Source organism: Mesoplodon mirus (genome assembly GCF_964341445.2).
Source record: "Mesoplodon mirus genome assembly, chromosome: 13".
Classification (NCBI taxonomy): domain Eukaryota; kingdom Metazoa; phylum Chordata; class Mammalia; order Artiodactyla; family Ziphiidae; genus Mesoplodon; species Mesoplodon mirus.
In genome coordinates, this window is record NC_138989.1 from 85,758,683 (window position 1) to 85,784,540 (window position 25,858).

The 25,858-nt window shown below is 51.1% G+C and overlaps 1 protein-coding gene across 1 annotated transcript in view; it reads left to right on the plus strand.

Annotated features, from left to right (window-relative positions):
* Nucleotides 1–22,154, plus strand: part of ZNF407 (zinc finger protein 407) — a 418,739-nt gene extending 396,585 nt beyond the window's left edge. The window contains exon 9 of the mRNA XM_082640310.1: nt 20,676–22,154. Coding sequence (XP_082496436.1) covers nt 20,676–22,009 — 1,334 coding nt within the window. The 3' untranslated portion in view covers nt 22,010–22,154. The remainder of the gene's footprint in view (nt 1–20,675) is intronic.
* The last annotated feature ends 3,704 nt before the right edge of the window (nt 22,155–25,858 follow it).

The window sequence follows — 25,858 nt, forward strand, 5'->3', positions numbered from 1 at the left end:
TGTGCTTTTCGGTTCTCCTGTTGATGGACATTTGGATTGTTTCCAGTTGTGGGTGATAATGAGTACAGGTACTGTAAACATTTGGGCACAGGTCTTTGTGTGGACATACGCTTTCATTTCCTTAGGAACAGGATTTCGAGGTCATATGTTGAGAAATTGCCTAACTGGTTCCCATAGTGGCTGTACCATTTCGCAGTCCCACTAACAACGTGTGAGAGTTCCCACTGCTCCACGTCCTCACCAGCACTTGGTGTTATCAGTCTTTAACTTTAGCCCTTCTAGTCAGTGTGTAGTGGTATCTCGTGTGGTTTTAATTGGCATTTTCCTAGTGACTAATGATGTTGAGCATCTTTCCACATATGTATCCATGAGTGAATTGCTCTAATTTTTAGAAAAGTCTCATGATGAGAGAGCTACACGGGGATGTGCAATCCCTCTTGTACTTGGCAGCTTGCCAGATACTTGCAGACTGTTTTTATGTCCCTAATTCCATCCACCAAATCTAGATTTGCCAAGGCAGCCTGCTCAGTCCCTCCCTCCCTCCCTCCCTCCTTTGTTCCTATGGTGAGGTTTCCAGACAGGGAGCCTTTGCCTCCTGCGTCACCTCCATGTGGATGTGTTGCAGTCTGTGCCCCTCCATTAAAACACAGTTCCTGGCACTGAATGCAGTGCTCTCCTTTGCAAGTACTGTGTTTTCTTAAAGTGGCCAAAGATGGGGTTCCCTTCGGTGGCAGCCATAACATTCTATTGTGGTCAGGTTTGATAAGCTGCCCCTGTGGCTCTATCTAAGCTGTTGGTTAAAATGAGTAACTTGCCAGGTCAAGTGCCCTGCATCTTGATGTGAGTCCAACCTCCAACTAAGTATATAGACTTGAAGATTACTACAGAGAAATAGTTGCAGGAAGCCAGCTGATTTAATAATCAATGACAGAATTTTTAAATTTGCTAAACTGCTAGGTTTATTTTGGACATTAAGAGGTGCTAAGCAGTTGTGAATTATTTTGACTACTTTCAACCTTTGGTGTCTACTCTATGCTTCTGTAAAAAGGTACTGAGAGATATGGAAATATGGTCAGCATAAGATTTTGATCTTTGGGGCCAAAGTATAAAACACTACTGAAAATGTTCTAGTCAATGAGAGCAGTTTGCCTTTTCTGACATCCTTAGAATCTTTACAGAAAGTTTTCATAATTCACGGAAGTGGCATTAGATCAGTTTTTAGGAATATATAGTAGCATTTTAGGGAAAATACGTCTTGCCCTTTGAACAAGCGCACAAAATTAACTTGTTTACATAAAATTTCATGAAAGGGTTTTTTGTTTTGTTTTTATAAGGAGACAAAGCCTCTACAACTAGATTCCTTGATAGCTCTGGCTTTGACTTCAAGAAGCCACTAGAAGATTCCATATTGTTCATGGATCCTGTTACCTTAGGCTTTGTTCAGACTGGTTTGGTTTGTTTGGCTTAGAGTTTGCTGGTGTTGTGTCTTCCTTTCCTATTCTTCCAGTATTAGGAACAACCCTCAGTAATCCTTCTGATGAGGAAGTGGGTCTGAGTTTAAAATAGCCTTGTTCCTATCTCATATATATGGCCATTTTCTAAAACGTGACAATTGGTAGTGACAAATGAGATTTTCGTTGATATGTTTAAGCTAGGTGGCATGAAATAAATATATTAGTTGTATATTAATTTTATTGTGAGTAAATTATATAAATATGCCAGATATGACTAAAACCATGTGATATTTGATTGGTTTTGGGGGGGGGAAGCTATCACTTATTGTACCTGTGGTATTGTTTAAAATTTCTTACTTTCTACTAAAGCTCACCACATACCTAATGTTTTGGGCCAAGACCAAAGATGTTTTTGTATATCAGAGTCTTCTGGGTTCTTCCCCTAGTTACTGCTGCAGTCAGCTCAGGCTAAACATACTGGTGCAAATTCCATTGTAGCAAAGACTTTCTTCTAGGATATTATTGTAAAGTAAAAGAATGCAGTATCAGCAATATGTGTCTGAATGAGGACTGACTGTTTTTTTCAGCTAGATTAGGAAAAAAGTATGTATGCATGTAAAATGTATAGCTATGATCATCTCAACAGAAAGTTTTATGTCTAACTGGGAATTAAAAGTTACTCATTTTAATTAAAATGCATGTTAATAACTAAATCATTCAGTTTACATTGTTATATAGGATTATCAGTACTCAGCCTATCTGAGTGTTTAAATTCCTTTTTCTGGTTTAAGCTGGGGCATTCAGCAAAATCATTGGCAAGTCATTGGCCTCCTGCACAGGGACCCTTTGCCTGCAAACAGTGGAAATGTTGCCCTGGAAATGTGGCTGAAGTTTCATGAAAATGAAACATGAAGGCTGCCAGGCCCGTCTGTGCCAGCCTTATAAAACAAAAGCACCAATTTTATCATCATCGTCTTTTGTTCTCCGCGGTGCTATTCATGTGGCTGTTTCATGAGTGCCGGAGTCGGGGGGCATCCATTGATCTGCTGCTTTCTTTGCTGCACTGTTTGTTCTCGGCTATAATACTTGTCACCCCTGTACCCTCTTCTTTTTAAAAAATGGAAACTTTAATGTCGAGAATCTTGAGTCATTTTTATAAGGTTTTGTGCTAACAGACCACAGGGCTTTGTTTTTGGACTGCAGATCAAGTATGAATTGGGGTGGGGTTGGATGAACATGCTTTTAAGTAGAAGGAGCAAATCTACTGCTTATGTAGGTCTCAGAGTCTGTAAACCTGGTATTTTATTATATTGATGTCCATTTTCATTATCTTCATGAATGGGTATTTCCCATCTTAATGTGCAGTATTTGCATGTGATGAACCAGCCAGTTTTAACATGGCTTCTTTTAATGTTTCTGAATTTCCACTCAAACAATCAGAAGTAATTCTTATTTGAAATCACACTGGGCCAAATACGATGACTGTAAATCCACTTGAGCTGTAATGCTACCATCGGCCCATTAGTTTCCAAATCTAACTAACACAGTCAGCTACTGTATTGTGGAGGTGGAGGTGTGTTAAGATATTTAAGAGAATGTTTATTATTCGTATCTTAACAGGAAAGGATCTGACTACACCACCTCATTTTTTAAAGGTAGCAATATGAGACCAATGATTAGATGATGTCTTCTGTAGACTAGACAGTGGTGGGGGTCAGGGTGATCGGCTGTCCCCGAGAGTACCAGCATTATCCTGGAATCGCAGAACTCTCCAGCGAGGAGAAGCTGAGAGCATCTGACCCGATGGGTTTTAAACGAGGTACCGAGAGGCCTGGGCCTTCTCAGAAAGGCGGATGGGACGCCGGGCAGCTCCGGAGCTCTCTGCCAACTCAGCCCGCACTGCTTCACTTCCCGTCTGTCTCAGATTTGGGTGTTCCAGGGGAAAGGTTTCATCGTTCTGATACATGAGTTAAACGCACTCATCATCCAATAGATAGAAAGCCGAGCCAGTCCGCAGCCCGACCGTGGCCATCAGCACGGCGGAGGCCTGTCCGCACTGGTCAGGTCTCGGGATGTGTCACAGGCAGAATCAGGAGCACCCCCTTGGGCTCAGTCCCTTTGAATGGCCGTGCAAAGAATCCGTGCGCTGATGGCCTCTCTTCCTTGATATTTTCTTTTCATAGTGTTGAACTTAAGCCTAATAAAAAAAAAAAAACTTCCTCTCTCTAGATCCACATGTTCTGTGAAGGTTCAAGCCAAAAAGTCTCTTATCGGGATTTGGTGTTTTCCTCCCAAATGCCCCTTGCCCTCTGACCTTTAGTGTGTCCAAGCTAAGTTTGGGCCAGATAAGTTATGTTCATGACATTTTCTTTGTAGATTGAAAAGGAATGAAGCCTTCTCTGTTAATAAGGCTGTATCCAAAATTCAAGCTAATTTTGAGTATATCAGTTAGAATGTTTAGTATTCTGATTCTACACATAAATAAATTCAAAAAGTGGGACAATAAAACCCAAAATTGAATAATAAAAGTGTATTTTTAAGAAAGAACCAAGCTCAGTGAGGTGGGCTGGCTAAGTTATAATTTTCAGAGTTGTTTGTCTGTTGGATACGGAAAACTGGCATACAAGGGTGATCTGTGGTTGTTTAATCACTAGCCAGGACAGTGTCAAAAATAAGAGAAGAAAAAGCAAACAGTGTTTATTCCGGCCAGTAGGAGTCACTAGTAAGAGGGAGGCCCAGACAACAGACGTTACTCAAAGCACCTGAAAAAAAAGCAGGTGAGGCAGGATTTTCCAACGCTGGAGGCACAGCGCAGGAGGCCCAGGGGCGGCTCCTGTGGGAGCACCCTGGCCCCTGGGCGGGCTGCAGTCCCAGGCCAGCTTTTCTAAGGTGCATTTAATGGAACCTTTCCTAGGAGGTATTTTTTCCTTCATTTTATGTCTGTGATTTATCCACTGGACTTCCTGGAATTTCTATTAAGAATTCCAGTTATTTAGTAATACTTTTCACAGCTTACTTACTACTAAGAGATACCTTGGCACTCTGTAAATGAAGTAAGACAACAGCTGTTAGACCAGCAAGATAATACAGACATACAAGCGCAGTAATCAAATGGACATATATAAAAGCTGAGATGTATGGTGTCACTCTCTGTAGTCTGCCCTTTGGCAATTCAGCTTCGAGTTTCTTTCAGCCAGCAAATGAGGAATTAATTCAGTACTGTCATTCTGATTGTCTTGCTACTCCAAGAAAGAGTGGGACATTTTTGTTCAGAAAAACACTTGATGACATTTAATAGTGAATAGAGGTGAAGGAAAACATATGAATTTCCATATTTCTGTAAATATTATTCCAAGTTTTGAATACCTTCCTTTTCTCCTTTCTATTAATGAAGCCACTAATCAGGTAGTGTTGTATTCTGATTAATGCCTTGTGTGGGTATTCATAACTCAGTACCAATGTGCTCTAAAGGAAAAATGCCGGGATCGTTGTACCATGTTAGTCGTGGAACCTAGGCCAACATATGTGCTTGTTTATCTACAACGGTGTGAGGTCTGCGCCCCCTGTTTCGTGTTCTGACCAATCACTGCCCTTGTTTCTCTCAACAGTATTCAGGTTGGGGGATAAATCCCGTGGTCTTCCTGGTAACACATTACCTATCGGAGACCTACTTCCAGTCTTGATGGCGTTTCTTTCTGACCTTTCACGTGGTTGATCACCCTCTTCTTTCTCGCCTTCTGAGACCCAGGGTCTTGACTGCCTGGTCGTCTCTCTGGCTCTGACTCTTCTCCAGTCACCAGTGTGCCCTCGGTCTCTTTCCCTAACTGAGATCTCCTTTCAGCCTCCCACGCACTGCCTGGGGGAGGTCATCCCTCGTTATTTGGGGTCCCCATCTCGATGCTGGTAGCAGCCAAACGTGCAGTTGCCAGCCAGGCCCAACCTTTCCCTTGGCCCAAAGCACGATGCCAAAAAATAAGCAACTAGGTACTTGGTTCTCCCACGGGAATCTGATTCTCAGCTTGACTTCTAAACTGAGAGCTGCACTCTTGAGCTGATGCTGGAATCCTTGACATTTTCTGCCTTAAAAAAAAATCAACTGGAGTATTTTCATACATTTTTATAATTACGTTTAAAATGTTTGCTTTGCTTTGAAATGACAAGATAAGAGAGCCTGCTATTTGCAAGCACTTATTTGCAAATAACATATTTTGCCTTTGCAGAGTCATTATTCTTGAAAAATTAAATTGATATGTTTTCTTTCCCTTTGGGATATGATATTGTATGCATATGGGTGTAATCTTGCCCCTTTTTAATTGGCTTTTAAAGTAGTAGAGATATCTTTATGTGCTATATAAGAATCTTGATCAAATGAATACAAGAATCATTCTGGAAGTCCATCTGAGGCAGATTTGCAGAATTCATATCATAGCACTTTCCCCCTCGACTTACATTTTACTGATCGCTGCTCTGACGCTCCCAGTCATTAAGCTGCAGTCTTGAGGGGGTAAGTTAACTAGTACATGGCTGAGGATAGAAACACGTTAAAATTCTACAATGGGCAGAGCCTCCAGGCCAGTGTCACACTGACAGCCCCGTGGCTGTGTGTCCTGAGCAGCCTCCGTCCAGGCTCATGGAGCAGGAACTGAAGTCTCAGGCTTTTCTGCTGTAACAGGAGAAAATGTTTAAATTCTTGCTTGACTGATTTCCTTGAAGTCAGAGTGGAAACAGTTGCCCCTGCTGTCCCAAATGCCCCGCGTCCCCCATAGCACCGCAGTGCACCGCTTGCTGAAGGGTCAGAAGGCACCCGGGACCTCGTTCTTGTCTGGGGACCTTGCAGCCCAGACAGTGGCCAGGGGAGGGGGAGCGGCTCAGGACGTGAACTAAAGCAGAGGGGTGCTGTGCTCCGTACGAGGGCAGAGTCCACAGGGAAAGCCCGGGGCTGTTCCACGTGAACCTTTCACCTCCGCCTCCGCCTGAGCCCGGGACCTCTGCCCCACGGGCACCGCTTCCTTCTCTTCCTTCCCACCTCCTTCAGTCCATTCCCAGCCCGGCCCACCCGTGTGATCCCTGGCCCACAAAGATGCGCACAGTTTGATCATGTCGGGGGCCGGGGCCGGCAGCATCACAAAGGGGCTCCCGTCCTGCAGCCCAGCGCCTGCCCGCCCTCCTGCCCCCACGGAGGGCCCTGCCCTCCCGGCCCTCATCTGCTTTATCTACTCCACCAGCAGGTGTGGAAACCCCTGGTGCTGTCGGGCGAGGCGCTGGCGCAACACGGAGCCTCGAGGTCCCTTCCCACGCTAGGTGGATGTTCGGGGGGAGGAAGCAGAGCTGAACAGGAAAGGAACGGGGGAGCGAGCACAGGGTCACAGCGCGCGTGCGGGAACGAGCGGCAGAGGCGTACAGAGCGCGCGTGCGGGAACGAGCAGCAGAGTCGTGCAGAGCGCACGTGCGGGAACGAGCGGCAGAGGCGTGCAGAGGGCACGTGCGGGAACGAGCGGCAGAGGCGTGCAGAGGGCACGTGCGGGAACGAGCGGCAGGGGCGTGCAGAGGGCACGTGCGGGAACGAGCGGCAGGGGCGTGCAGAGGGCGCGTGCGGGAACGAGCGGCAGGGGCTTGCAGAGCACGCATGTGTGGGAACGAGCGGCAGAGGCGTGTAGAGCGCACGTGCGGGAACGAACGGCAGGGGCTTGCAGAGAGCGCGTGCGGGAACGAGCGGCAGGGGCGTGCAGAGCTCACGTGTGTGCAGAACGAGCAGCAGAGGCGTGCAGAGCGTGCATGTGCGGAACGAGCAGCAGAGGCGTGCAGAGCGTGCATGTGCGGAACGAGCAGCAGAGGCGTGCAGAGCGCACGTGCGGGAACGAGCGGCAGAGGCGTGCAGAGCGCGTGTGCGGGAATGAGCGGCAGAGGCGTGCAGAGCGTGCATGTGCGGAACGAGCGGCAGAGGCGTGCAGAGCGCGCATGTGCGGGAACGAGCGGCAGAGGCGTGCAGAGCGCGCGTGTGCGGGAACGAGCGGCAGAGGCGTGCAGAGCGCGCGTGTGCGGGAACGAGCGGCAGAGGCGTGCAGAGAGTGCGTGTGCGGGAACGAGCGGCAGAGGCGTGCAGAGCGTGCGTGTGCGGGAACGAGCGGCAGAGGCGTGCAGAGCGCGCGTGCGGGAACGAGCGGCAGAGGCGTGCAGAGCGCGTGTGCGGGAACGAGCGGCAGAGGCGTGCAGAGCGTGCATGTGCGGAACGAGCGGCAGAGGCGTGCAGAGAGTGCATGTGCGGGAACGAGCGGCAGAGACGTGCAGAGCGCGCATGTGTGGGAACGAGCGGCAGAGGCGTGTAGAGCGCGCGTGCGGGAACGAACGGCAGAGGCGTGCAGAGAGCGCGTGCGGGAACGAGCGGCAGAGGCGTGCAGAGCGCGCGTGCGGGAACGAGCGGCAGGGGCGTGCAGAGAGCGCGTGCGGGAACGAGCGGCAGGGGCGTGCAGAGGGCACGTGCGGGAACGAGCGGCAGGGGCGTGCAGAGCGCGCGTGCGGGAACGAGCGGCAGAGGCGTGCAGAGGGCGCGTGCGGGAACGAGCGGCAGGGGCGTGCAGAGGGCACGTGCGGGAACGAGCGGCAGGGGCGTGCAGAGCTCACGTGTGTGCGGAACGAGCAGCAGAGGCGTGCAGAGCGTGCATGTGCGGAACGAGCAGCAGAGGCGTGCAGAGCGTGCATGTGCGGAACGAGCAGCAGAGGCGTGCAGAGCGCGCGTGTGCGGGAACGAGCGGCAGAGGCGTGCAGAGCGCGCGTGTGCGGGAACGAGCGGCAGAGGCGTGGAGAGCGCGCGTGTGCGGGAACGAGCGGCAGAGGCGTGCAGAGCGCGTGTGCGGGAATGAGCGGCAGAGGCGTGCAGAGCGTGCATGTGCGGAACGAGCGGCAGAGGCGTGCAGAGCGCGCATGTGTGGGAACGAGCGGCAGAGGCGTGCAGAGCGCGCGTGTGCGGGAACGAGCGGCAGAGGCGTGCAGAGCGCGCGTGTGCGGGAACGAGCGGCAGAGGCGTGGAGAGCGCGCGTGTGCGGGAACGAGCGGCAGAGGCGTGCAGAGCGTGCATGTGCGGAACGAGCAGCAGAGGCGTGCAGAGCGCGCGTGTGCGGGAACGAGCGGCAGAGGCGTGCAGAGCGCGCGTGTGCGGGAACGAGCGGCAGAGGCGTGGAGAGCGCGCGTGTGCGGGAACGAGCGGCAGAGGCGTGCAGAGCGCGTGTGCGGGAATGAGCGGCAGAGGCGTGCAGAGCGTGCATGTGCGGAACGAGCGGCAGAGGCGTGCAGAGCGCGCATGTGTGGGAACGAGCGGCAGAGGCGTGCAGAGAGCGCGTGCGGGAACGAGCGGCAGGGGCGTGCAGAGAGCGTGTGCGGGAACGACCGGCAGGAACGTGCAGAGAGCGCGTGCGGGAACGAGCGGCAGGGGCGTGCAGAGCTCACGCGTGTGCGGAACGAGCAGCAGGGGCGTGCAGAGCGTGCATGTGCGGAACGAGCAGCAGAGGCGTGCAGAGCGTGCATGTGCGGAACGAGCAGCAGAGCGTGCATGTGCGGAACGAGCAGCAGAGGCGTGCAGAGCGCGCGTGCGGGAACGAGCGGCAGAGGCGTGCAGAGCGCGCGTGCGGGAACGAGCGGCAGAGGCGTGCAGAGGGCACGTGCGGGAACGAGCGGCAGGGGCGTGCAGAGCGCGCATGTGTGGGAACGAGCGGCAGAGGCGTGCAGAACGCGCGTGCGGGAACGAGCGGCAGGGGCGTGCAGAGCGCGCGTGTGCGGGAACGAGCGGCAGAGGCGTGCAGAACGCGCGTGTGCGGGAACGAGCGGCAGGGGCGTGCAGAGCGCGCGTGTGCGGGAACGAGCGGCAGGGGCGTGCAGAGCGCGCGTGCGGGAACGAGCAGCAGGGGTGTGCAAGCCGCAGCTCCCTTTGACAGGTCTGTCCAGGCCCCCGCAGCATCCCCCAGGCCCTCCCCATTTTCTGTCCCCACTGGAACTACACAGGTGCCCTGCCCTCACCTCTTGGTCTCCTGCAGCTCGGCCCCTGCGAGGCCTCCAGGCGAGGCCCCTTGCGTTGAATACCTTTGCCAGAGACAGCCCTGCCGTCTCACCACGGTTCGTTCCCAAGAACACAAATGCGATCGTGTCATTTCCGTGCTTCACTTTCTTCAGTGCCTTCCCGTCCCTATCAGACACCCAAATTCACACGCTTGGGCCTCGCAGGAACTGACCAGCCCGCCTTTTCACTGTGTCCCTCTGTCGTCCTGCCACGCTAAGATTTTGTAGCCGATCCACACCACTTGCTGGCTTTGACGTATGCTTAGAATGGCGTGGGGTTCTCACCACTCTTTTCTTCACTTTCTGACAAATTCCTACTCAGCCTCCAAGACCCAGGTGTCAGTGAGTACTTTCCTGATCCCTAGCCTAGACCAAGTGAGTTCTTTCTTTGAAGACATAGCTATTTGTATGTTATCTAGTTACTTTATATTTTATTTATTGTAATTATTATTATTGTAATTATCTGCCATACCAGTATCTTCAACTAGATTTTTCATTCCTTAAAAAGTTCACGCTTGCCTTACTGATGTAAGGGATTCAATACAGGAATTTAGCCTCAACGTTAATATTTATATTAAGAGTATTGTTGAATAAATAATTAAGAAAATGATCTGAAATACCCAAGTTCCTGAATTGGAACATCCAGCAAATTTAAGTTAGTAATATAAGTGGAACTAAAACCTTAGAATACCTAGAGATTTAAGGATTAGTCTTACTGGATAAGTGAGAATTTAACCACGAAACACTTTGTTTCTTCGCTGGTTTTGAATTCTCTTGAAGGGTTTCACTTGCTCTGCTGTGCCTTTCTGTCCTGGTAAAATCAAGGGTTAAGTAATCACCCATCTTCCTTTGATGACTCAGCATCTTTCAATGCCCAGGTCTGTTATTTGGGAGATGATTTCTCCAACGAACTGTCCAATTCAGTTCGTAATGATGTGGAAATTGTGCTGAAAGTATGCTCACCCTAGAGCTTTTTGAGAAATGTCTGTTAGGGATTGGTGTTAGGTCCCCGACATCGTTTGTCTGGTGGCTGTGTGTCTGCCCATCGGAGAGCAACCTCGAACTCTCCTTAAACAGGGCTGCCCACTTAACAAAGCCTTTCAACGCCTTAGCGAACCAGTAATATTTCAGAGAGATGGTTTTCAGGTTCTCCTCTGGATGCAGCCCAAAGGAATCGTGTGATGCTGTGCGCATCCCTGTCCCCCTGGCTGGACTCTCGCCTCACTGGATATAGAATCTTGGTTCAGAACCTGCACCACGGAGATTTGCGGGAGGACTTTACAGGTGGCGTGCGCCACTGCTGAGACCCCGGGGCACAAAGCGCTACCTCTAGACCCGTGACAGCAGCTACGTGTCCTGCTGCGGTGCTGGCGTCCCACCGTGCACGCATCCGCTCAGCTGTCCTGTGCTTTCAAAGGGTCCCTGACCCCTCCCTGCCCCTCGGGAGCACCGCCCAGCAGGAACGGGGCAGCTGCTGGCGCCTGGCATGTCCATGTCACGGACCTGAGATTTCAACTGCTGGCGTTTCAGCCAGTGTTTCGATTTGTAAGTTTATTTTCATTCATTCCACTCATTTCAAAGCGAGGGTTCAAGCCTCAAAATTTGTCTTTTGTTTGATATTTTTAAATCAGTTTTAATGTTTCTTATCCAAGGCATATAAATGCTCTGCAGTTTTAACAGAGGAGTTTAACTTAGGTATTTAGGAAGATGTTCAAAATAAAGATGGTGGAATTCATTGGCTCAGAAAAAAATAGATCATTGTCTTCCACCTTGACCAGTAGTCTCCCCAGCCCCGACCCTGCCTCTGTCCTGTCCTCACTGCAGAGAAGGCTGCGTGCTGGGCGGGCCAGCCTTAGATCAGGACAGCACCCAGCACTCCCCCCCCACCCCGCCGCCGAGTCAGCCTGGTGGACCCCGGGAAGGACAGGCCGACAGCCACTGCTCACTCGAACTTTCACGGACTCGAGTCAGCGTTGACTCTGCTTGTCTCAGAGCTCAGTGGTCAGGTCCTCACTGCCGGACCTTCCTCGGCACCTGCCGCCCACACCTGGGTGCCGGCGCCCCGTGTTCTCACTCTCCAGACTCAGGGTGTCTGCTGTCGTCAGAGCCCATCCTCGGGGGCAGGTCCCAGCCACAAGATGCTCAGGGCGCCTTCACCCACAGCAGCCTAACGGGAAGGCAGCAGCCGCGTGCCCAGAGCAGACGATTCGTGTAGTACGTGGAGAAGAAGCGCGCGTCGTTCTGAGTGTACCACCGCTGCCGCCGCTCGGCCGTGGGCAGATGCGGGACCTCGGAAAGCCCTGCCGATGATTAAAGTACTAACAGTGAGCTCTGCCCGGCTGCAGGCCCCGCGTACTGTAAATTTGATTTTAATGGTGCCTCTGTGCTGTGACTGAGGAGTGGTTTGCTTTTCACCTTCCTACAAAAGTGTCTACGATGGAGACAGACGTCATCCTGCTCTCCTTTCCTCAGCAAAGATAGGAAGGTTTCTATGAAACAAGGGAAATCTGAGCCTGCCTCCAAAAGTGAATGTGACTTTTTATAGGGTTTGCCAGAGAAACAAGGGAGGCCAGTTTAATCTGCTGTTGGCCTGTGAAGTCAGCCTTGTTAGCGGAGGCCCACTAACGGCTTGGCTGGGCTTCTTAGTTGCATAATTTTACCTTTTAAGTGCACGTAACAGTTACAACTTCCGAAAACTAGGCCTTGTCTCCTAATACTGCGTTATCTGTATGGGGAGTTTTATAAGTGGTCAGAGGACACTTAGGAAGAGATCGCCGGGCTTCCTAACTTTCTGATTCTGCAACTCCACAAAGAATGTCAGTGCTAGTCTAAGTTAACATCTTTAAGTCAAACGGAGGCAGCCTTGCAGTAAACAGACAGGGCTGCTGTTTATCTAGAGTCTTCGAAGGCCTTCAGAAAGGCTGCTGGCCTAAAACTCCACTGCTTGTTCAAGCCCCCAAGCTCCTCAAATGTAAGCGTGTGGGGCGCAGTTTGCCTTTCATCAGCTGGTACCACGAGCACGAGACAGGTAAGGTTGGAGGCACAGGGTGAGAGCCGCACTGGGGAAGTGCACGAGTGTCCCAGATGGGCTCCCCCATGGTGGCCAGGGCCCACCGTGACCCCCAGAATGAATGCAGGATGCCAAGTACACTGACACACACAGCCCCCACCCTCCCTAGCTTGTTCAAGGCATCTGAGCGCTTTCTGCTAGTAAACCAACTGGCTGTTTTAAGAAGTGCTCTTTGTGGGTGAATGACGAGATCAGGGCACCTTACCTTCTAACTTTAGTCCCCTTTTGTTACATTTGTGAAGCATGATGACACTATTTCTGTCACGAGTCAAATTTCCAAAGTTCTATGGTCACATCCTGATGGACAGGCCTCGGCAGGAGCAGAGAAACAGTTAACATGCCCTCCCCGCAGCATCCGTCCCCAGAAGCCTGTCAAGATGACCTTAAAGGACTCATCTTCCTGAGTGAGATTTGTGTGTGTGATTCCCATTAGATCTTCATGCAGGGGAGTGATAATATAGACCTAAGGGTCTGATATAATACAAAATTTCTTAGGGTTTGTGACTTTAAAGGTAAAATATTGTCTTTTACTCTTTGTCACTCTTCAGTGCCCATGGAAATGCCCGTGGAGACCCTCCACGCAAAGTTAGAAACCTGGCCGGTTCTGCATTTCCAACTTGACATTAAGTTTATTCTTGGTTTTTCCTGGATATCTTCGAATTTCTTTCAGGGGTCTTATCTGGTTATCTTTGATCGCTGCCAGTCCGAAGTGTACTACTGGTGATAATTGAGGAAAAAAGGACTAAGACTTTTGTTACCTAAATCTGGGTCCTGCCTTACTGTACATCTTCCTTCAGTAAAAGTCGCACGGCGTGTCTTGTAAGACTGTATGTTTGAACCTATGTGAAAGCTTCTCAGAAATGATGTGGACTTCGGTTAATTTTTCACAGAAAAATAATTTTCCTCATCTCTTACAACATAACGGCCTTCATGAAATGAAGGCCAGAGCAATGACTTTGACTATAACTCTCTAACACAGACCGTTGTGCTTATTTGTGGCATAAAGCAGATACTTACCAAAATTGTTTATCGGGTTGTCGTGTATTTAACACATCCTAAGGCCAGTGCACAGCAGTGTAGGTTTCAGAATGACCAGCACAAGCCTGTGCTCTGAAATAAATCTCACTTGTATAGCGATCACATTTAACAAGCATGCCAAAATCTGAAGATAATTTTAATTTTGTGTCTCCACAAAATTGTGTGTGAATTTTATTAACATTGACCAGAATGCATTTCTAACCCTTGAAAATAATAGACATAAGGTACTAACCGTCCTTTGTTATCTCTCTCAAAAAAAAAGAAAAAGATGGTGAAATTGTCCTTTTGGTCCACAGCCCACTACGGTCCTGGACCACACTGGCTGTGATCGTCTTTCCTGAACGACTGGGTCGGGGTTTTCTGCAGGGATGCCAGGGCGCAGAGCATTCTCTGTGTGGGGAGCATCGGGCACTTCTTCAAGCCTGGGCTGCAGGGGGCGCTTCCTGCAGGAATACCAGAATACCGGTTATTATTATTGTCCAAAACAATGAATACATGATAGAGCAGTTATTGATATCAATTTGACTGGCTATACTATTGGTGACTGCCATTATAAGAATAATTTATTCCCTGCTTTGAAATTTCTAAAAGGTTATATTTCATTGAATTTTAATTTGTCATTTTTCCTGCTTTCACTTGAGAAACTTAGAAGCTTTGTGACGTTAAAATACGGCTCTAATTTATTAGCCTAATCTGTTAATATTGTTTCATTTTAATAGACATTCAGTGTGACTTCGTAACATTCTTGTTAAAATTACATCTTAAAACTGAAGTTGAGGAAAATTGTATGTGGCTTAAGAATCACAGTGTCATGTGTGCCCCAAATTTTTACATAAAAGGCATTACTTTTTTACTTGCGTCATATCTGAGGTGCTTTAATTATGACGGTGAGGCAGCCTAGCGTTTTCAAGCTTAGGGCGCTCCCTAAATATAAAATCTAAAACACACACGGTGTCTGAGACGTAACCTAGCAGTGTATAAACACGTAATACCGTTTCAGGAGTAGCTTAGAAATGTAAAATAAATGCTGGCTGGTGGCAGCAAAGTGGCTCACATCGGATGTTAGCACAGGCTTCCCTGGCGCTGTCGACATTTCAGCCACACAAGTCCTTTTAATGCCATCTTTATCTGCTAGGCGATGCATGAAATCTACTTTCGGTTTTAGAACTGCTCGTGACCTTTGACCCCTTTAGTGGAGACACAATGTGACCTTTCTATTGTCATCAGCTTTCATTCTCCTGAAAACTCTATGAATTTTTATTACAAGTTTTTTTTTTAAGCCAAGCTGAGTCTTCAACAAATTACTTGACACAGATGAGATGAAGCCTTTGAGGTGAGCCAAGGTTTGCAGCCCGCGTGCGAGCACGGCCTCCGTCCTGCGGTGCCACACGCCAGTAACTGCTGAGCCTACGACTGGATAAATACATCATTTTATGGAACATTGATTGTTCTATAAACCCAATGGAGTATTATGCTCTATGAGCAAACCATTTAGATTGTGTATAGAGCACAGAAAATGCCATATTCAGGATGGTGCTAAAAGTGCCATTTGTATATTTTATGGATGTCATTACAGGGGAAACTTCTCTCTGTAGGCCCTGTTTGCCGCAAAATTTTTTAGTCTGTAATGACATTTTTCATTCACAACGTATGCCTTCAAGAGAGGGGGCCTTGTTTTATTTGTTTCATTTGAGTTTACCGCACAAATTCCGTACGTTTTAATTAAATGTAAGCTTAACAAAAGCATAAGGTACTTATTCTGTGAGAAAAAAATGATGACAGTAACGAAAGAATAACACACACACACAAAAAGGAAGTAGTCAGGTACTAAACCCTATTTGTAGCTTCCCAGCAGCTCGGCAGACAGCAGAACAGAGCCGTTAGCATGGTTCCGGGGAGCGTGGGTCTGCAGCTTAACCCCTCCGCGCCTGCGTGACGGAGCTTGTGTTTTCAGCTCTGGAGATGTCCTCTTCAAAGGGGACAGGTGAGAAGGAACTGAGCTCCACAAAAACCTTCTGGAGAAGCGAGCCTAATTAGAAAGCACCTCCCTGAAAACAGCTCCTCAAACCGCGCACCCCCCGCCCCGAAAAGAACTCTTCATTTCAACCGAGTTGTAAACTTTCAGTGCGTTGAGCTATGGGAAGGCAGTAAAATACCTCTGTACTCATGAAGGAAAGCAAACAAGCAGTGAGTTGGGATTTCATACACAGGCATAAGGCTGCATTTCACCCGCATTTGCACGTTCTACACAAAGCTACTTATTGTCCTATTGGAAACAGATCCCCAAAAGACTGATTTAGACACGTTATTTGATTAGCTACTATTAGCATACTGAAATCCTACGTTGTCTTTGAAAACTGTCAAGCATGATGTAAATAATATGTTGATTATCGTGCTTCATTAAAGATTTGCGCAGTTTTGGAGCAGTAACAGAGACTAAGCAGTTAAGGATGAAATCTGTACAAACTTGCTGTGTTCCAGATACTGTATCCATTTGGCCATTTGCATTAGTGAGCATTACAGTTCATATTTACTAGAAAGATCTCAAAAATTGAAGTTGAAGTGCCCAGTAAATTCTTGGTCATAGCCCGGTCAGAATGTAAAGTTACAGAAGAGATTCACATTCGTTTAAATGACACTTGAACTTCTACATAGCTCAACATTAATTCATTATGGGCGAAATGGAAGAGTCTTCAGTGGGTGAATCTTTTTCAATCTGATTGAGGCTGTTACATTTTATAGGTGCTATTCTTCAAAGAAGTACGGACAGCACTCGAAGTTATTAACTTGCTGAATCAAATATAGACCCGCACTCACATTTATGAACTGTGATGGGCTCACTGGGCTCCGGCTGAGCCGAGGTGAAGATGTTGTTGATGAGCTTGGTCACACCCCATAGTGACGGCAGCATTTACCCACGTAGCTCACTTAATGGTCTGGAAGTGGCTTAACCCACCTCCGGATTCAAATGCAGTCAGTAAGTAGTTCAGGATGGCATAAGTATCAGTGCTGCACGGGATTCAGAGGATAATTCTACACCCAGGAGGTTCCGCGTCCAGCTGCAGACTGAGGAAGGGACTTGCCTGGACTCCAGCCTGTAGCGTTTCCCTCGGAGAATACCAAAGAGCAGGGTGTTTGTTCCATCCCAGCTACAGTGGTTCCTCCTCTTGTAATGTAAGGGCAGTGATCAGTGAGGGGTGGGGGAGGGTGATTGGAAGGCTGCCTTCTTTATGTTTTGTGTCCGTATTTCTTGTTTTCTCCCAAACTCTAAACTGGAAATGACCTTGGATGTAGAGAATGGGCAGAAACTAACTGGATCAGGTTCAGAGCGTAGTGAAGGCATGAGGAATGTTCCATCCACCGTAGAAACGCAGAGGCAAGGGGAGGAGTTGCAGGCCTAGCAGAGGAAGACGTTGGCAGGTGTGGTAGACGGGAGATCTTGGGCTCCTAGCAGGTGGCAACTTGAGCAGAGATGGCGACACCCGCCAGGTGAGACCCAGGCCTACGTGGAGGGGTGAACTCAGAGCCCGTGGGGTGCCTCACCCTTCGGGCAGGCCTTCTGCTCCTACGCTGAGCCCCATTCTGACCTCCCTGACGAGAGAGAGTTCAGGAAGATTAAAGTTCAGAAAGTGACCACATGATTAGGTTAAAGCATATGGACCACAGGTGATTCAGCCCTTTTCTTCTAGGGTCTGAGTGGTTTAACCTGATCTCATGCTTATCTTCTGAACTCTAATCCTCCTGAGGGTCCCATGGTGAAGGGTGTGTTTTCCTTTTGTAAAGCAGAGGGTCACGGGGAGGTGGAGGGGATATCTCTAAGGCAGGCACATCCCCGGGCAGGTGAGTTTAGACACACTGGGCTGATTCCCTAAAACTCTCCATCCGCTCACATAACCTTGGGCCAGTTTGCAGAGCCCCTGTGGTAGGATTCCCAGTGTGGGGGCTGCTGCCCTGTGCCATGACCGCCTGGCACCCCGCAGTGGGTGCTCGGTGGCTGCTTGCCACTGAACACCTCAGTCAGAGCTGGCTGGGAGCCTGCTTGCATGGTCCCCGTTGTCCCCCCTCCCCCTTTCCTAGGAGGGTAAACAAGAGAAAGCCATAGTAAGGGAGATCATTTAGCCGGAATCAGCGATATTTGGGACCGTCCTCTGGGAAGGTTTGAACAGCTTTTAAGATGTGATGGTAGGGACTTCCCTGGTGATCCAGTGGTTAAGATTCTGCGCTTCCACTGCAGGGCGCATGGGTTCAATCCCTGGATGGGGAACTAAGATCCCACATGCTGCAGCCAAAAAAAAAAAAAGATGGTTTATGTTGGCCTGGTTGGTGAGGGCACAGCTGGGCCTGGTTCACCCGCCGCTGTCTGCCCAGCCCCGAGCAGCGTCTGCTGGGCCCGGTGTTCCACATTCTCTGAATGAGCAAACAGGATTTTCTGCTTCTGGAGATGGTCCCATTGACCCACAGGTCTTTTCCTGACCACAGAGTCTGTGGTTCCATGAGCTTTCTAAGATTCGCCCTATAGAGAGTTCTCTGAGAAAGAATAAATGTTAATCGTTCCTAATGTTTGCTTACAAAAATGGATTACTTATACATTGCACTTCCTCACTGGGAATCAGAGCCTCGGAGGCTGAAAGTACACGGTGTACAGAAAATCAGTCCCGAGGACGCACCCCAAGCTTTGCCCCCGCTGACCCCGCAGCACAGGGCCCCGGGAGACCCCATGGCTCCCTCACCCCGACTGAGTGGGAGGTTCCCTCTGGCCTCAAGAGTTAAGGGGGATGCGGTGGCTTGACTTCCTGAGACTTCTGACCTGTGAACCTGTGGACGCAGAACATGAAACGTCCCAGCACACACTGAATGGGCCGGGAGTTTGCATTTTTATAACTTCACACACATGATTCGCAATCCGGGACCATTGCCTACAGTCTGGATGTGAGCCCGCGGTGTCCTCTTGGTAAATATGATTTAACAGCTTCTGTGGTTCCTGCCTGAGATGCTATACCCGCTGAAAGGCAGGCCTTGTCTGGGTCTTTGCTTAAAGTGGACTCTGTATTGAAAGAAATGCTTTCATATGGACTGGCACCAACACAGTAAGCAAAATTGTCTTATGTTTAAGGGATGTTAGCAATAATAATCTAATAATTCTTAATCCTTTTTTCTCCTTTGGTAAGGGTAAAGTGTGCTTTTTTAAAAAAGAGGACCTACATGAGGGAGACTAAAGTGGAATATTTTTAAAAAGTGGTTGCCATTGAGATAAAGAAATACTGCAGATCATTTAGAGGTCATTCTCTTAGGAGGGAAGGAGGCGGTAATAAGAAACTGATAGAAAATTAAGGGCTTAAGGGAGAAACTAGGAACTCTGTTTAAACCCTGTCTTTTTTATGAGGACAGACAACAATTTTCACTCATACTTTCTCCATCGAGTTACTAAACAAGCATCGCCTGTGTCACAGGTGGCACTGGGGGCCAGGTGTGCACACACCCTGCCGTCCTCAGCACCCGCCCCTGCCTCTCACCCTCCCCACATCCTTCCTCTTCCACCCTCGGTTCTGCGGCCAGAGCCTCCTTTTTGTAACGGGAGACCAGCTCAGGCCTGCAGCCCCGGGATCTGTAAGATGGGCTTGAAACTCTCAGTCTGGCGGCAGCCGCAGGCCTCTCAGGGCTGCTCTGCCTTCCTGGGCGGGCAGATGTCCAGACTACAGATGCAGACTGAGAGGGACAGTTGCTGTCTGATGGGACCGACCGTCGGGCTGAGGCCAGCAGCCTGCAGGCGCTCTCTCCCCAGTCCTGCCCTCCTCTGGGCTCTCCTGACCCCTGCATTTTGCATATGCCCTTGTCCCAAGGGCTTATCTCTGCATTTTCTGAAACAGTCACAGTGTTTTCACTAAGAGGAATTGGGCTAGTATTGATGATAATAAATGCTGTACCCTCTGTCACAGTTCTAAAACAGATGCACTCGTTTTACTTTCCTGCTTAAAAACATTCAACAGGTGTGTTCTCTCCGCAGACTGTGGTCCAGATGTCTTAGTGCCTCCTGTTAGAAGAGGCCCGGAGAGCCTGGCGGGGGCCGAGCTACCTAATCCCCTAAAAGCCAGCCCAGCCCGAGCCCCCGGCCCCCCAGGCTCGCCCCTGCTTGGTCCTGGGCCGCTCTGTCTCCAGGCTCTTCCCCTTCCCAGCCCCACGGGAGAGCTTGAATATTCCTTTCCCTCCGGCTGGCTGTGAGCCTGAGTGTGTTTATTCTCTGCCGTAGTGCTTCTCACCTTACACGATATTTAAGTCATTCAACAAACGCATCTTTGCTGAATGGTGGCTGCATGCCAGGCGCTTGGCCAAACATCACAGCGACAGAGTGGCATCCGCTCTCGTGGCTGACGCGGCTGCGCACTCAGTTCTGGCCTGTCTGCCGCCCCTGAGCCCCGGCGGCAGAGCCCCTGCATCTGGGCTGGGCGCCCGGGGCTTCGCCCACAGGCCTCCCGGCGGGGGATGGGGGGGGCACGCCTGGCGGGCCATCCGCCTTTGCCCCCAGCTTAGCGCCCGACACAGAAGGTGAAATTCGTAGAGCTGTGTTTATCCAGGGCTTATTTATAAATTTAATATGCAGAGCTTTCATTCTTCTTGTCGAAGAAACAAATATACTGTAGCTAATATTTGGACATTAAAAAAAAGATTTTTCCTTTGGGTTAGGAGATTCTGCTACTGACGGTTACTGGTCTGCGCTCACCACCACCGACTGAGTACCTTGTTAGAAATGACCGTAACTGAGAGGACTCGACCGTATCCCTTCCCCAGGAGCTGAAAAGCGAAGGGAGGCCGATGAGATTGTATCCGGACAGTAGACCAGGGGTGTGGGCATCGCTCCCTCACAGCACAGCCGTCCTCTGTGTCCGCTCTTAGCCGGGAGCACCCGTGTCAGAGCCCTCCGAGCGCCCAGCGCCGGCCCGAGGCCCTGAGGCTGGGAGCCGGCTGCTCTGAGCAGCTGAGGTTCTAAAGCTTCTACGGAAGAGCTGTCTTACTTTTAAGCCTGAAAGTCATTTTTCTGGGCTCTAACTGGTCCCTGTCTCCCCTAGGCATTGTGTCCAAGTCCTACGAATGCCGTCTGAAGGGCCAGGGGGCCACGTTCGTGGAGACGGACAGCCCCTTCACGGCGGCCGCGCTGGCCGAAGAGTCTCCGGTCAAGGACAGGCCCCTGCGGGGCAGCAGGAGGCCGGCAGCGCCGGCGGAGCCGGTGCAGCAGGTCATCATCATCCAGGGCTACGACGGGGACTTCGCCCTGGACGCCTCCGTGGAGGAGACGGCCGCGGCCACGCTGCAGACACTGGCACTGGCCGGCCAGGTGGCCCGGGTGGTGCACATCACGGAGGACGGGCAGGTCATCGCCACGGGGCAGAGTGGGACACCCGTGGGCAGCGTGGCGCCCGGGCCGGGGGTGCCGGAGCAGCTGGCAGACGGAGCCACGCAGGTGGTGGTCGTGGGGGCCCCGATGGAAGGCCATGGCATGGACGCGCCCCTCAGCCCCAGCGGGGCTGCGATTCAGCAGGTGACCAAGCAGGGGATTCTAGACCTGGCCGAGACCGGAATCCCCCCACCGGACACGGCCTCGGCCTTGGACGCCCTGCTGTGCGCGGTCACCGAGCTGGGAGGGGCGGAGGGCCGGGCCGCGGCCGAGGAGAGGGGCAGGGCCGGCCCCAGAGACGTGCTGGTCCCGCTGCCAGGGCAGGCGGCCGACCCCGCCGCAGCCCCGGACGAGGCCCGCGAGATCCACGTGTGCCACGACGTGCAGGACGGGGGCACCGCCCTGGAGCCCGCGGGGGCGCTGAGCCGGGCGGTCCGGCCCGCGGCCCTGGTCGCGTCGCAGGAGCGCGCCCAGCTGGCCCTCAGGAAGGTGGTGCAGGGCGTGCTGCAGTTCACAGTCTGCGACCCGGCCGCGGCCGGCCAGCTCATGAAGGACGGAGTCACACAGGTCATCGTGAACGAGGAGGGCACCGTGCACATGCTGGCCCGGGAGGGCTCCCAGATCATCATGCAGGAGGCCCAGGCCCATGGCCAGCGCGTGCACCTGGCCGAGTCGGACGGCGAGATCTCGCAGATCATCGTGACCGAGGAGCTGGTCCAGGCCATGGTCCAGGAGTCCGGCGGCGGCTTTCCCGAGGGGGCGACTCATTACATCGTGACAGAACTGCCCCCAGGGGTGCAGGACGAGACGGGCGTGTACTCGCACACCGTGATAGAGACGGCCGGCTCTCAGGAGATCCTGCAGGCCGGGGCCGCGCTCAGCGCCGAGGCCGTGGTCCCGGGCGAAACGGAACAGCTGACGAGCATGGTCATATACACCCAGGAGGGCTCCCCGGCGGCCGCGGTCATCCAGAGCCAAAGAGAGAGCAGCGAACTCCACGAGGCCTGAGCCCGGAGCTTTGCCCCACCCCCGGCGCAGGGCGGACGCGGAGCGACCAGCCCCCAAGGCGCGTGCTCCCTGTGCTCCGTTGGCAAAGCCTTCGCTACAGTGAGGGCTGCTGCCAGGGAGCGCGCACAGGCTCTGGGCCGGGTGACGTCCCTGCCGACCGCGCGCACGGGGCACGTGGACGCGCAGGGCGGGAGCCCCGCGCGTGGGGGGCGGGGCCGCCGGAGGCAGGTCTGTCTACTGTTTGGTTCTTCTCTCGATGCTCTTCCCTCTGTTCTGTCCGCTGTGCTGACGAGAAGCTAAGTCTTTTTCGTTCCCCCCGCAAATGTTTTCCCGTTTCAGTTGTGGAAGGACTGTGCCCCAGCAGTAGAAGAGTGACAACCGTGTGTCTCGTGGCTTGAGACACGGCTGCCCTTGCAGTCCAGCATGTCGCCGTTTTAACATTTCATTACACGTTTGGTTAAAAATGGCAGCTACACGTATTACCATGTCGAAGCGGTCGGCTCCTCTTCATTTTTCTGGAAATTTTAGGATCGCAGCGTCCCCAAACCACAGGCAGCCTGTTCATTTCATGTATGAATTTCCTCCCATCAGGCATCGTAGGTGTGGTCATCGCCCTGGTTGCTTCTGCTTAAAAGATACCTTCTTAAGCCTACGGTTAAGAAAAGCCTTGGCGTTTATATTCAGTTAAAATAAACCTTGGTTAAGAAAACCCAATGCTTCTAATTTTGACTTAGTTTCATACAATAAAGTCTATACGAAATGTGCACTCTGGAAAATATTGTTTGTATCAATATTTTGCTTTTATAACACATGTTTCTTAGTATTGATATCATATTCGCAGGATTTCTCTGCGGCTTCTGTCCACGTGAAAGAGCGACATCAAACATTAGTGATAGAGAGCCGTGCCCCGCAGCTTCGGCCCCGGCAGGACTGTCTGTGCTTCGCTGTGGGATCATCGCAACTGTGGATGCGAGTTCATGGCCAGGTCTTGATACGACTGCTCCTTTTCCTTTTCCAAAATTGTAAAATCATCCCCTCCCGCAAATGCAAAGGTTGTGTTTGTTCTGTTTCTCTTTTCTTTGAAATAAACTTATAGCATTAAAAGATAATGATGACATTTTCTTTCCAGCAGCCAACTCATCAACAGGCAGCTGTAAAAACTGAAGAGAACTGGCCTGCGTCTGACACTCATTCCCCTTCCCCATCTGCCCACGTCGAGTGTGCTGGGTTCCGCCGGCCATCTCTGCGGCCCAGTGCCGTTTTCTCAATGTTTGCCACGTGGCCCAGTTAGATTCTGGTGACAGTCACGTAGTCTATCATGGTTAGTATCTAAAAATTGAGAAGATCAGAAGGGAGAGAAGGAAGAGAAAATGGCACCGTTTGGGTCTAAACGAAAGTCCCGTTTACACCTTTCCTGAGAGGTGAGCTTGGAAACGAGCCTGGCTCGGTTGCTCAGCCGGCTACCCCTCCCCTGACCTCGTCCTCAGAGCCCTGAGTCCCGCCCATCCGAGGGCACCTCCCTTGATACAGCTGCCCCTCCACAGAAATAAACGGGACAATTTCAGGTCTGACACGGTGATTCAGAACTGGCTGGGTATGACTGGCCCCTGATGCTTAAGGAACGGCGGGGCAGCCCCACTCCTCTTCACCACCGTCCTAGGCAAACGGTGACAGCAACAACTCCCGCGTGCTGTCGGGATGAAGGTGACCTTTACCAAGTGACGCCCCTCGCCAAGCTTCTCATACACGTTCAAAAAAGGGGGGGGTATGGTTTTCAGTGAGGGTATTTCTTCTTGATCATTCCTCCCTTAGCTGTAGCCTGCGGCCCTCGGCTCGGATGCTAATCCCTCGCCACGCTGAGTGCTGTACGGCTAACCTTTCTGCCGCGGTCCTGCGTGTTGACACTGACATGCTGCAGTTTACCGTTTGTGATTTATTTAGGATAAATATGTCTCGGGTGGCATTTAATCCTTCATGAAACCAGTGTAGCCTGCAGTGTCAAACCAGCAATCACGTTGTATGCACAATGAAAGGAGCAGGCCTTTGCAAAGAAAAATTGGACCGAAGGTGTTTCAAGGCTCCGAAGGATTGCAGAGGATTCACTAAGCTCTTGTGTCCTGTAATTACCTGTAGAGCCGGGTTAACGTGGGCTCCCTTTTCTCTCTCCCGACACAGCTACTGGAATGTGAGGGCGCTGAAGAAGCACAAACACAAGCGTGGGCCTCGGAATACTAAGGCGCCGCCGAGGGCCATGCGGGCGCTCTCCCCGCAGCTCAATCGTCTGCAAGGGACACACGGCGAGCCTTAGCCTTCCTGGAGGTTGGGCTGGAGAAGACAGTAGAACCTTAAAGAAGTAAAAAGCAAAGCAACAGAAATATTCACTTGGAGACTGTAATCCAGAAGGAACACCTTTTTATTAAACTACAGCCAATTAAATGATTGTGCCTCCAGGACCCGTGGCAAGGAAGCCGGGACTCCCTGCCCGAATGAATCAGCCTACGGACGTGGACAATGCCGTGTGCATGATGGAGAGTCGCCGCAGCACCGTCTCCATACAAAGAAAGTTCTAGCCGCATAAGGTCACAAGGGAAGTGCGTGGCTCAGACAGGCATCCTTCTGGATGCCTCTGGCCTCACTGAACAGTTGGAGCCGAGTGGGGGAGGCTTCTCCAAATCAAGTCCGACCCCACACAACACCCAAGCAGACAGACTCACATCACCTGAGAGAGGCAAAGAACACTCCTCTTGCTTCTTGATTTCCTTTGAAGAACCCAGTAAATGTGATGAGATGCTGTCAGCGTAGCACTGAAAGTTCCATTCATTTATCAACTCAACCCAGACACGTGGACCCCAAGTCCTAGAAGACAGCCCGGAGGAGCTTCAGTGGATCTTTGCTCAGTCACCTAACAGGTCATGCAGAAGACCCCACGGAGGTCCAGGCCCGGCCCTGGCCACGCCCACCTGCGCCGCTCGGACCCACCACCCCTCTGAGCAGCAAGGGCCCCGCTGCCTAGTAGCACCGCATCTAGGAAATCCTGTGACCAACGGGCAGAATTTGTATCTCTCGGTTCTATCAAATCTTTTGTTATCCCGAACATGAAACAATGGCATAAGAAGTACCAGCTGAGACTCCTAACCCAGAGGAGGTTCTGGGAAGAAAATTAGGAAAGACGAAAAGCCCTTTGCTGAGCAAACGACAAAAAGAGCTGTTAAGTTCTCTCTCCTTTTACTGTTTAAGATTCGCCCATCATTTAAGAGAGCGCGCAGCGCACGTAAGCAGCCGCCTCCTATTCCATCTCGCTGAAGAATACAATCCGTTTTCTGCTCCTCTAGGGTGATATCATTTTACATGAAGAAAAAAGTTCGCTCAGATGGCAGTTATACGTTTCGGAAGCACCTTCTAATCAGGGTTTGGTGATTCATTATTAGCTTCAGCGGGCGATCCATCTGACATGTAAGGGAAAAAATTAGCAGCTGTCACTGCGTGATGAGTTAATTTCCTGATAGGCCTGACACTGAAAAGCCATTTGGAGACGTGGCAGCGGCTGACGGGAAAACCTGGCGCCGCTTTCCAATTGGAGAGAGAAAGCAGGGCCAGGGCGGCGGCGGCGGCGCGCGGTCCGAGTGTGGCCAGTGCGCAGGCGCCCTGCGCCCTCACCCGGGGGCGGTTCACGCGTGCGCCCGCGAGCCCGCGGAAGGACCCGGTGCCGGATGTTTTCACGCAGAGGGGAGAGCGGGACGGTCTCCTCTTGGTGGTCCCCTTGGCAGTTTTCATAATTGGAGGTCGGGCTTTCAACCGTGGGATAATGGTTTGTCGCCATGAAAAGTAGCCCCGTGAAATAAATATTGT